Below are 12,065 nucleotides of genomic sequence, written 5' to 3' on the forward strand. Positions count from 1 at the left end.
TTAATTAATGGGAGTGATACATGTTCATTACAGGACAGTGTGTGTTAATTACTGGGAGTGATACATGTCCATTACAGGACAGTGTGTGTTAATTACTGGGAACGATACATGTCCATTACAGGACAGTGTGTGTTAATTACTGGGAATGATACATGTCCATTACAGGACAGTGTGCGTTAATTACTGGGAATGATACATGTCCATTACAGGACAGTGTGTGTTAATTACTGGGAATGATACATGTCCATTACAGGACAGTGTGTGTTAATTACTGGGAATGATACACGTCCATTACAGGACAGTGTGTGTTAATTACTGGGAATGATACATGTCCATTACAGGACAGTGTGTGTTAATTACTGGGAATGATACATGTCCATTACAGGACAGTGTGCGTTAATTACTGGGAATGATACATGTCCATTACAGGGTGGTGTGTGTTAATTACTGGGAATGATCTATGTCCATTAAGGGACAGTGTGTGTTAATTACTGGGAATGATACATGTCCATTACAGGGTGGTGTGTGTTAATTACTGGGAATGATACAATGTCCATTACAGGACTGTGTGTATTAATTACTGGGAATGATACATGCCCATTACAGGAGAGTGTGCGTTAATTACTGGGGGTGATCGATGTCCATTACAGGGTGGTGTGTGTTCTGGAAGTGATCTATGTCCCTTGCAGGATGGTGTGTGTTAATTACTGGGAATGATACAATGTCCATTAAATGAAATTAAATGAAAATCGCTTATTGTCACAAATAGGCTTCAAAAAATGAAGTTACTGTGAAAAGCCCCTAGTCGCCACATTCCGGCGCCTGTTCGGGGAGGCTGGTACGGTACAGGACTGATGAACTGCACAGAGGTGTGGTGGGGAAGTTTGAGGTAGCTCATTTTGGTCGGCAGAATGTGGAGAGGCAATATAGGAAACGGTGCAATGCGAATGCGGTGCTTGGGAAGTCAGACCAGATGCTGCACGCATCCACATTTTGAGAGTTGGGAAGGACAAGCTGAGAAAGTTTTTGGTTTTGAAGAAAGTCGCACAGATTTCTTGGTTTCACAAAAGCACCGATCAAGGCAGCTACTGTGAATCTTCACAACACACGGACTAAACCCCTAACTGGTGTACTGTCTCCAACTGCACCGCTGCTTTGGAACGGTGGAGGTGCGAGGGAGGGGAGAGAGGAGGTGAACCCAGGAGAGGGGGTGAAATTCCGGCTGCATGGAGAGTCCAGGGGCGGGGGGGGGGGGTCGGGGAGAAATCGGTGTCCAAAACCATGAAGGATTTTGCCAGGAGAAATAAGGAGGACCTGCTTCTCGTGGCGGGGGCTCAGTAACAGGAGGATAGATGAAGGCAGCTGGTGACATAAGGAGAAACCTTGTTTTATTAATGGTGATGATGTGAAATAAGATTAAGTAATAGCTTTCAGCAGGAAATTGGATAAATGCTTGAAATTGAAAGGGGGGGGGGTCAGCAGGGCAGGGGGGCTAATTGGCCAGCTCTTTCCAGCAGGTAGCACGGACAGGGTGGGCCGAATGGTCTGACCCTGTGATTGTGTGTTGGAGGTGGGGGTGGCTGTCTTGCTGCGCATGCGGTTCCTCCTCCCCGCTGAGTGCTGGTGGAGTGTTCACTGTCACATCAAACCCCAGAGAGAGAGACACACACACAGATTCAAAGGGGGAAGGAATTCTATAAAGACGTTTCAGCTGCGGCTTCCACCGCGCGATTCCTGGGCAAAAGTTTTTTTTTTGCCACTTCTTTGCATTGAAGGCAGACTTTGGGATTATTGGGAAAGGTTTGGAGATATTCCCAGGATGTTACGGAGGGTCTCTCCAGAGTACACCTGCACGGTAGGTCACCTGTTTGAACTTGCACTCTGTATGTGGCTGTATCTGTGTGTTGTCAGTCATGCTGTTATCCTGGCGCTTCTGAGTTTTGGGGGCAGTCAGACCCGGGGCTACAGGCGCCCGGACTCCCCTGGTGTGCTGGGCTGTGTCTCCAGAAGCAGCTTCACCCAGAGCGGGTCAGGTTGAAAGCTCCCCCCCGTGACACACACACTCTCACTCACACACACACTCTCACTCACACTTACACACTCTCTCACACACACACTCTCTCACACACACACACTCTCACTCTCACACACTCACCCTCACACACTCACCCTCACACACTCACCCTTACACACTCACTTACACACGCTCTTACACACTCACACTAACACACTCACTCACTCACATACAGTCACACACACACTCACACACACACAGGCTCTGCTCCTTCCCACATCGCCCATTCCCAGGATAACATTTCATGGAGGTCAGAGTCTGTGTTGGATTGGGTTAGAGTCAGTGAGGGGGGGGGGGGTTAGAGTCAGTGAGGGGGGGGTTAGAGTCAGTGAGGGGGGGGTTAGAGTCAGTGAGGGGGGGGTTAGAGTCAGTGGGGGGGGATCAGAGTCAGTGAGGGGGGGGGGGTTAGAGTCAGTGAGGGGGGGGTTAGAGTCAGTGAGGGGGGGTTAGAGTCAGTGAGGGGGGGTCAGAGTCAGTGAGGGGGGTCAGAGTCAGTGAGGGGGGTCAGAGTCAGTGAGGGGGGTTAGAGTCAGTGAGGGGGGTTAGAGTCAGTGAGGGGGGTTAGAGTCAGTGAGGGGGGTTAGAGTCAGTGAGGGGGGGTTAGAGTCAGTGAGGGGGGGTTAGAGTCAGTGAGGGGGGGGTTAGAGTCAGTGAGGGGGGGGTCAGAGTCAGTGAGGGGGGGTCAGAGTCAGTGAGGGGGGGTCAGAGTCAGTGAGGGGGGTTAGAGTCAGTGAGGGGGGGGGTTAGAGTCAGTGAGGGGGCGATCAGAGTCAGTGAGGGGGGTTAGAGTCAGTGAGGGGGGGGGTTAGAGTCAGTGAGGGGGGGGTTGGAGTCAGTGACGGGGGGGTTGGAGTCAGTGAGGGGGGGTGTTAGAGTCAGTGAGGGGGGGTCAGAGACAGTGAGGGGGGTCAGGGTCAGTGAGGGGCGGTCAGGGTCAGTGAGGGGGGGGTCAGAGTCAGTGAGGGGGGGTTAGAGTCAGTGAGTGGGGGGGTCAGACTCAGTGAGGGGGGGTCAGACTCAGTGAGGGGGGGTCAGACTCAGTGAGGGGGGGGTCAGACTCAGTGAGGGGGGGGTCAGACTCAGTGAGGGGGGGGTCAGACTCAGTGGGGGGGGGTCAGACTCAGTGAGGGGGGGTCCGACTCAGTGAGGGGGGGTCCGACTCAGTGAGGGGGGTCAGACTATGTGAGGGGGGGGGTTAGAGTCGGTGAGGGGTGGGTCAGTGTCAGTGAGGGGGGGTCAGAGTCAGTGAGGGGGGTCAGAGTCAGTGAGGGGGGGTCAGAGTCAGTGAGGGGGGGGGGTCAGAGTCAGTGAGGGGGGGGTCAGAGTCAGTGAGGGGGGGGTCAGAGTCAGTGAGGGGGGAGTCAGAGTCAGTGAGGGGGGAGTCAGAGTCAGTGAGGGGGGGTCAGAGAGAGTGAGGGGGGGTCAGAGACAGTGAAGGGGGGTCAGAGACAGTGAAGGGGGGTCAGTGTCAGTGAGGGGGGTCAGAGTCAGTGAGGGGGGGTCAGAGTCAGTGAGGGGGGGTCATAGTCAGTGAGGGGGGTTTGAGTCAGTGAGGGGGAGTGAGGGGGGGTCAGAGTCAGTGAGGGGGGGTCATAGTCAGTGAGGGGGGTTTGAGTCAGTGAGGGGGAGTGAGGGGGGTGTTAGAGTCAGTGAGGGGGGTCAGAGTCAGTGAGGGGGGTCAGAGTCAGTGAGGGGGGGTCAGAGTCAGTGAGGGGGGGTCAGAGTCAGTGAGGGGGGGTCAGAGTCAGTGAGGGGGGGTCATAGTCAGTGAGGGGGGTTTGAGTCAGTGAGGGGGAGTGAGGGGGGTGTTAGAGTCAGTGAGGGGGGTGTTAGAGTCAGTGAGGGGGGTCAGAGTCAGTGAGGGGGGGTCAGAGTCAGTGAGGGGGGGTCAGAGTCAGTGAGGGGGGTCATAGTCAGTGAGGGGGGTTTGAGTCAGTGAGGGGGAGTGAGGGGGGTGTTAGAGTCAGTGAGGGGGGTGTTAGAGTCAGTGAGGGGGGTCCGACTCAGTGAGGGGGGGTCAGACTATGTGAGGGGGGGGGGGGTTAGAGTCGGTGAGGGGGGTCAGAGTCAGTGAGGGGGGTCAGAGTCAGTGAGGGGGGTCAGAGTCAGTGAGGGGGGTCAGAGTCAGTGAGGGGGGTCAGAGTCAGTGAGGGGGGGTCAGAGTCAGTGAGGGGGGTCAGAGTCAGTGAGGGGGGTTAGAGTCAGTGAGGGGGGTTAGAGTCAGTGAGGGGGGTTAGAGTCAGTGAGGGGGGTTAGAGTCAGTGAGGAGGGGTTAGAGTCAGTGAGGGGGGGTTAGAGTCAGTGAGGGGGGGTTAGAGTCAGTGAGGGGGGGGTCAGAGTCAGTGAGGGGGGGTCAGAGTCAGTGAGGGGGGGTCAGAGTCAGTGAGGGGGGTTAGAGTCAGTGAGGGGGGTTAGAGTCAGTGAGGGGGGGGGGTTAGAGTCAGTGAGGGGGCGATCAGAGTCAGTGAGGGGGGTTAGAGTCAGTGAGGGGGGGGGTTAGAGTCTGTGAGGGGGGGGTTGGAGTCAGTGACGGGGGGGTTGGAGTCAGTGAGGGGGGTGTTAGAGTCAGTGAGGGGGGGTCAGAGACAGTGAGGGGGGTCAGGGTCAGTGAGGGGCGGTCAGGGTCAGTGAGGGGGGGGTCAGAGTCAGTGAGGGGGGTTAGAGTCAGTGAGTGGGGGGGTCAGACTCAGTGAGGGGGGGTCAGACTCAGTGAGGGGGGGTCAGACTCAGTGAGGGGGGGGTCAGACTCAGTGAGGGGGGGGTCAGACTCAGTGAGGGGGGGGTCAGACTCAGTGGGGGGGGGTCAGACTCAGTGGGGGGGTCCGACTCAGTGAGGGGGGTCCGACTCAGTGAGGGGGGTCAGACTATGTGAGGGGGGGGGTTAGAGTCGGTGAGGGGTGGGTCAGTGTCAGTGAGGGGGGGTCAGAGTCAGTGAGGGGGGTCAGAGTCAGTGAGGGGGGGTCAGAGTCAGTGAGGGGGGGTCAGAGTCAGTGAGAGGGGTCAGAGTCAGTGAGGGGGGGTCAGAGTCAGTGAGGGGGGGTCAGAGTCAGTGAGGGGGGGTCAGAGTCAGTGAGGGGGGGGTCAGAGTCAGTGAGGGGGGAGTCAGAGTCAGTGAGGGGGGAGTCAGAGTCAGTGAGGGGGGGTCAGAGACAGTGAGGGGGGGGTCAGAGACAGTGAAGGGGGGTCAGAGACAGTGAAGGGGGGTCAATGTCAGTGAGGGGGGTCAGAGTCAGTGAGGGGGGGTCAGAGTCAGTGAGGGGGGGTCATAGTCAGTGAGGGGGGTTTGAGTCAGTGAGGGGGAGTGAGGGGGGGTCAGAGTCAGTGAGGGGGGGTCATAGTCAGTGAGGGGGGTTTGAGTCAGTGAGGGGGAGTGAGGGGGGTGTTAGAGTCAGTGAGGGGGGTCAGAGTCAGTGAGGGGGTCAGAGTCAGTGAGGGGGGGTCAGAGTCAGTGAGGGGGGGTCAGAGTCAGTGAGGGGGGGTCAGAGTCAGTGAGGGGGGGTCATAGTCAGTGAGGGGGGTTTGAGTCAGTGAGGGGGTGTGAGGGGGGTGTTAGAGTCAGTGAGGGGGGTGTTAGAGTCAGTGAGGGGGGGGTCAGAGTCAGTGAGGGGGGGTCAGAGTCAGTGAGGGGGGGTCAGAGTCAGTGAGGGGGGTCATAGTCAGTGAGGGGGGTTTGAGTCAGTGAGGGGGAGTGAGGGGGGTGTTAGAGTCAGTGAGGGGGGTGTTAGAGTCAGTGAGGGGGGTGTTAGAGTCAGTGAGGGGGGTCCGACTCAGTGAGGGGGGGTCAGACTATGTGAGGGGGGGGGTTAGAGTCGGTGAGGGGGGTCAGAGTCAGTGAGGGGGGTCAGAGTCAGTGAGGGGGGTCAGAGTCAGTGAGGGGGGGTCAGAGTCAGTGAGGGGGGTCAGAGTCAGTGAGGGGGGTCAGAGTCAGTGAGGGGGGTCAGAGTCAGTGAGGGGGGTCAGAGTCAGTGAGGGGGGGTCAGAGTCAGTGAGGGGGGGTCAGAGTCAGTGAGGGGGGGTCAGAGTCAGTGAGGGGGGGTCAGAGTCAGTGAGGGGGGGTCAGAGTCAGTGAGGGGGGTCAGAGTCAGTGAGGGGGGTCAGAGTCAGTGAGGGGGGTCAGAGTCAGTGAGGGGGGTCAGAGTCAGTGAGGGGGGGTCAGAGTCAGTGAGGGGGGTCAGAGTCAGTGAGGGGGGTCAGAGTCAGTGAGGGGGGTCAGGGTCAATGAGGGGGGGTCAGGGTCAATGAGGGGGGGTCGGGGTCAGTGAGGGGAGGTCAGAGTCAGTGAGGGGGGTCAGAGTCAGTGAGGGGGGTCAGGGTCAGTGAGGGGGGGTCGGGGTCAGTGAGCGGAGGTCAGAGTCAGTGAGGGGGGGTCAGAGTCAGTGAGGGGGGGTCAGAGTCAGTGAGGGGGGGTGAGAGTCAGTGAGGGAGGGTCAGAGTCAGTGAGGGGGGGTAAGAGTCAGTGAGGGGGGGTCGGAGTCAGTGAGGGGGGGTCGGAGTCAGTGAGGGGGGGTCGGAGTCAGTGAGGGGGGGTCGGAGTCAGTGAGGGGGAGTCGGAGTCAGTGAGCGGGGGTCTGAGTCAGTGAGGGGGGATCAGAGTCAGTGAGGGGGGATCAGAGTCAATGAGGGAGGGTCAGAGTCAGTGAGGGGGGGTCAGAGTCAGTGAGGAGGGGTCAGAGTCAGTGAGGGGGGGGTCAGAGTCAGTGAGGGGGGGTCAGAGTCAGTGAGGGGGGGTAAGAGTCAGTGAGGGGGGGTCAGAGTCAGTGAGGGGGGGTCAGAGTCAGTGAGGGGAGGTCAGAGTCAGTGAGGGGAGGTCAGAGTCAGTGAGGGGCAGTCAAGAGTCAGTGAGGGGGGGTCAGAGACAGTGAGGGGGGGTCAGAGACAGTGAAGGGGGGTCAGAGACAGTGAAGGGGGGTCAGTGTCAGTGAGGGGGGGGTCAGTGTCAGTGAGGGGGGGTCAGAGTCAGTGAGGGGGTGTCAGAGTCAGTGAGGGGGGGTCATAGTCAGTGAGGGGGGTTTGAGTCAGTGAGGGGGAGTGAGGGGGGTGTTAGAGTCAGTGAGGGGGGGTCAGAGTCAGTGAGGGTGGTCAGAGTCAGTGAGGGGGGGTCAGAGTCAGTGAGGGGGGTCAGAGACAGTGAGGGGGGGTTAGAGTCGGTTAGGGGTGGGTCAGTGTCAGTGAGGGGGGGGTCAGAGTCAGTGAGGGGGGTCAGAGTCAGTGAGGAGGGTCAGAGTCAGTGAGGGGGGGTCAGAGTCAGTGAGGGGGGGTCAGAGTCAGTGAGGGGGGGTCAGAGTCAGTGAGGGGGGGTCAGAGTCAGTGAGGGGGGGTCAGAGTCTGTGAGGGGGGGTCAGAGTCTGTGAGGGGGGGTCAGAGTCTGTGAGGGGGGGGTCAGAGTCTGTGAGGGGGGTCAGAGTCAGTGAGGGGGGAGTCAGAGTCAGTGATGGGGGTCAGAGTCAGTGAGGGGGGGGGTCAGAGACAGTGAAGGGGGGTCAGAGTCAGTGAGGGGGGGTCAGTGTCAGTGAGGGGGGTCAGTGTCAGTGAGGGGGTGTCATAGTCAGTGAGGGGGGCCAGAGTCAGTGACGGGGGGCCAGAGTCAGTGAGGGGGGTCAGAGACAGTGAGGGGGGTCAGAGACAGTGAGGGGGGGTCAGGGTCAGTGAGGGGGGTCAGAGCCAGTGAGGGGGGGGGTCAGAGTCAGTGAGGGGGGGGGTCCGACTCAGTGAGGGGGGTCCGACTCAGTGAGGGGGGTCCGACTCAGTGAGGGGGGTCCGACTCAGTGAGGGGGGTCAGAGTCAGTGAGGGAGGGTCAGAGTCAGTGAGGGAGGGTTAGAGTAAGTGAGGGGGAGTGAGGGGGGGTCAAAGACAGTGAGGGGGGGTCAGAGTCAGTGAGGGGGGGTTAGAGTCAGTGAGGGGGGGTCCGAGTCAGTGAGGGGGGGTCCGAGTCAGTGAGGGGGGGTCCGAGTCAGTGAGGGGGGGTCCGAGTCAGTGAGGGGGGGTCAGACTCAGTGAGGGGGTGTCAGAGTCAGTGAGGGGGGGTCAGAGGCAGTGAGGGGGGTTTGAGTCAGTGAGGGGGAGTGAGGGGGGTGTTAGAGTCAGTGAGGGGGGGTCAGAGTCAGTGAGGGGGGGTCAGAGTCAGTGAGGGGGGGTCAGAGTCAGTGAGGGGGGCTCAGAGTCAGTGAGGGGGGGTCAGAGTCAGTGAGGGGGGGTCAGAGTCAGTGAGGGGGGTCAGAGTCAGTGAGGGGGGTCAGAGTCAGTGAGGGGGGGTCAGACTCAGTGAGGGGGGGTCAGACTCAGTGAGGGGGGGTCAGACTCAGTGAGGGGGGTCAGACTCAGTGAGGGGGGGTCAGACTCAGTGAGGGGGGGGTCAGAGTCAGTGAGGGGGGGTCAGGGTCAGTGAGAGGGGTCAGAGTCAGTGAGGGGGGTCAGAGTCAGTGAGGGGGGTTAGAGTCAGTGAGGGGGGGTTCAGACTCAGTGAGGGGGGGGACAGACTCAGTGAGGGGGGGGTCAGACTCAGTGAGGGGGGGGTCAGACTCAGTGAGGGGGGTCAGTGTCAGTGAGGGGGGGGTCAGAGTCAGGTGGGGGGGTCAGAGTCAGGTGGGGGGGTCAGAGTCAGTGAGGGGGGTTTGAGGGAGTGAGGGGGGGTCAGAGTCAGTGAGGGGGGGTCAGTGTCAGTGAGGGGGGGTCAGTGTCAGTGAGGGGGGGTCAGTGTCAGTGAGGGGGGGGTCAGTGTCAGTGAGGGGGGGTCAGTGTCAGTGAGGGGGGGTCAGAGTCAGTGAGGGGGGGTCAGTGTCAGTGAGGGGGGGTCAGAGTCAGTGAGGGGGGTTAGAGTCAGTGAGGGGGGGTCAGAGTCAGTGAGGGGGGGTTAGAGTCAGTGAGGGGGGGTTAGAGTCAGTGAGGGGGGGTCAGAGTCAGTGAGGGGGGTTCAGAGTCAGTGAGGGGGGTTCAGAGTCAGTGAGGGGGGGTCATAGTCAGTGAGGGGGGTTTGAGTCAGTGAGGGGGAGTGAGGGGGGTGTTAGAGTCAGTGAGGGGGGTGTTCGAGTCAGTGAGGGGGGGTCAGAGTCAGTGAGGGGGGGTCAGAGTCAGTGAGGGGGGGTCAGAGTCAGTGAGGGGGGTCATAGTCAGTGAGGGGGGTTTGAGTCAGTGAGGGGGAGTGAGGGGGGTGTTAGAGTCAGTGAGGGGGGTGTTAGAGTCAGTGAGGGGGGTCCGACTCAGTGAGGGGGGGTCAGACTATGTGAGGGGGGGGGTTAGAGTCGGTGAGGGGGGTCAGAGTCAGTGAGGGGGGTCAGAGTCAGTGAGGGGGGTCAGAGTCAGTGAGGGGGGTCAGAGTCAGTGAGGGGGGTCAGAGTCAGTGAGGGGGGTCAGAGTCAGTGAGGGGGGGTCAGAGTCAGTGAGGGGGGGTCAGAGTCAGTGAGGGGGGGTCAGAGTCAGTGAGGGGGGTCAGAGTCAGTGAGGGGGGTCAGAGTCAGTGAGGGGGGGTCAGAGTCAGTGAGGGGGGGTCAGAGTCACTGAGGGGGGGTCAGAGTCAGTGAGGGGGGTCAGAGTCAGTGAGGGGGGTCAGAGTCAGTGAGGGGGGTCAGGGTCAATGAGGGGGGGTCGGGGTCAGTGAGGGGAGGTCAGAGTCAGTGAGGGGGGTCAGAGTCAGTGAGGGGGGTCAGGGTCAGTGAGGGGGGGTCGGGGTCAGTGAGCGGAGGTCAGAGTCAGTGAGGGGGGGTCAGAGTCAGTGAGGGGGGGTCAGAGTCAGTGAGGGAGGGTCAGAGTCAGTGAGGGGGGGTAAGAGTCAGTGAGGGGGGGTCGGAGTCAGTGAGGGGGGGTCGGAGTCAGTGAGGGGGGGTCGGAGTCAGTGAGGGGGGGTCGGAGTCAGTGAGGGGGGGTCGGAGTCAGTGAGCGGGGGTCTGAGTCAGTGAGGGGGGATCAGAGTCAGTGAGGGGGGATCAGAGTCAGTGAGGGAGGGTCAGAGTCAGTGAGGGGGGGTCAGAGTCAGTGAGGGGGGGTCAGAGTCAGTGAGGGGGGGGTCAGAGTCAGTGAGGGGGGGTCAGAGTCAGTGAGGGGGGGTAAGAGTCAGTGAGGGGGGGTCAGAGTCAGTGAGGGGGGGTCAGAGTCAGTGAGGGGGGGTCAGAGTCAGTGAGGGGGGGTCAGAGTCAGTGAGGGGAGGTCAGAGTCAGTGAGGGGAGGTCAGAGTCAGTGAGGGGCAGTCAAGAGTCAGTGAGGGGGGGTCAGAGACAGTGAGGGGGGGTCAGAGACAGTGAAGGGGGGTCAGAGACAGTGAAGGGGGGGTCAGTGTCAGTGAGGGGGGGGTCAGTGTCAGTGAGGGGGGGGTCAGTGTCAGTGAGGGGGGGTCAGAGTCAGTGAGGGGGGGTCAGAGTCAGTGAGGGGGTGTCAGAGTCAGTGAGGGGGGGTCATAGTCAGTGAGGGGGGTTTGAGTCAGTGAGGGGGAGTGAGGGGGGTGTTAGAGTCAGTGAGGGGGGGTCAGAGTCAGTGAGGGGGGGTCAGAGTCAGTGAGGGTGGTCAGAGTCAGTGAGGGGGGGTCAGAGTCAGTGAGGGGGGTCAGAGACAGTGAGGGGGGGTTAGAGTCGGTTAGGGGTGGGTCAGTGTCAGTGAGGGGGGGGTCAGAGTCAGTGAGGGGGGTCAGAGTCAGTGAGGAGGGTCAGAGTCAGTGAGGGGGGGTCAGAGTCAGTGAGGGGGGGTCAGAGTCAGTGAGGGGGGGTCAGAGTCTGTGAGGGGGGGTCAGAGTCTGTGAGGGGGGGGTCAGAGTCTGTGAGGGGGGTCAGAGTCAGTGAGGGGGGAGTCAGAGTCAGTGAGGGGGGGTCAGAGTCAGTGAGGGGGGGGGTCAGAGACAGTGAAGGGGGGTCAGAGTCAGTGAGGGGGGGTCAGTGTCAGTGAGGGGGGTCAGTGTCAGTGAGGGGGTGTCATAGTCAGTGAGGGGGGTCAGAGTCAGTGACGGGGGGCCAGAGTCAGTGAGGGGGGTCAGAGACAGTGAGGGGGGTCAGAGACAGTGAGGGGGGGTCAGGGTCAGTGAGGGGGGTCAGAGTCAGTGAGGGGGGGTCGGAGTCAGTGAGGGGGGGTCGGAGTCAGTGAGGGGGGGTCGGAGTCAGTGAGGGGGAGTCGGAGTCAGTGAGCGGGGGTCTGAGTCAGTGAGGGGGGATCAGAGTCAGTGAGGGGGGATCAGAGTCAATGAGGGAGGGTCAGAGTCAGTGAGGGGGGGTCAGAGTCAGTGAGGAGGGGTCAGAGTCAGTGAGGGGGGGGTCAGAGTCAGTGAGGGGGGGTCAGAGTCAGTGAGGGGGGGTAAGAGTCAGTGAGGGGGGGTCAGAGTCAGTGAGGGGGGTTCAGAGTCAGTGAGGGGAGGTCAGAGTCAGTGAGGGGAGGTCAGAGTCAGTGAGGGGCAGTCAAGAGTCAGTGAGGGGGGGTCAGAGACAGTGAGGGGGGGTCAGAGACAGTGAAGGGGGGTCAGAGACAGTGAAGGGGGGGTCAGTGTCAGTGAGGGGGGGGTCAGTGTCAGTGAGGGGGGGTCAGAGTCAGTGAGGGGGGGTCAGAGTCAGTGAGGGGGTGTCAGAGTCAGTGAGGGGGGGTCATAGTCAGTGAGGGGGGTTTGAGTCAGTGAGGGGGAGTGAGGGGGGTGTTAGAGTCAGTGAGGGGGGGTCAGAGTCAGTGAGGGTGGTCAGAGTCAGTGAGGGGGGGTCAGAGTCAGTGAGGGGGGTCAGAGACAGTGAGGGGGGGTTAGAGTCGGTTAGGGGTGGGTCAGTGTCAGTGAGGGGGGGGTCAGAGTCAGTGAGGGGGGTCAGAGTCAGTGAGGAGGGTCAGAGTCAGCGAGGGGGGGTCAGAGTCAGTGAGGGGGGGTCAGAGTCAGTGAGGGGGGGTCAGAGTCAGTGAGGGGGGGTCAGAGTCTGTGAGGGGGGGTCAGAGTCTGTGAGGGGGGGTCAGAGTCTGTGAGGGGGGGGTCAGAGTCTGTGAGGGGGGTCAGAGTCAGTGAGGGGGGAGTCAGAGTCAGTGATGGGGGTCAGAGTC

The 12,065-nt window shown here is 60.5% G+C and overlaps 1 protein-coding gene across 2 annotated transcripts in view; it reads left to right on the plus strand.

Moving 5' to 3' along the window:
* Positions 1–1,632: 1,632 nt before the first annotated feature.
* gcgra (glucagon receptor a) overlaps positions 1,633–12,065 on the plus strand; it is a 191,954-nt gene continuing 181,521 nt past the window's right edge. For both annotated transcript variants that reach the window (XM_072483670.1, XM_072483671.1), the window contains exon 1: positions 1,633–1,855. Coding sequence is in view for 1 of the 2 variants with exons in the window: in XM_072483671.1 (XP_072339772.1) it covers positions 1,820–1,855 (36 nt within the window). In the remaining variant the exon portion in view is untranslated. The remainder of the gene's footprint in view (positions 1,856–12,065) is intronic.

This window comes from Scyliorhinus torazame, chromosome 18 (genome assembly GCF_047496885.1).
Source record: "Scyliorhinus torazame isolate Kashiwa2021f chromosome 18, sScyTor2.1, whole genome shotgun sequence".
Classification (NCBI taxonomy): Eukaryota; Metazoa; Chordata; class Chondrichthyes; order Carcharhiniformes; family Scyliorhinidae; genus Scyliorhinus; species Scyliorhinus torazame.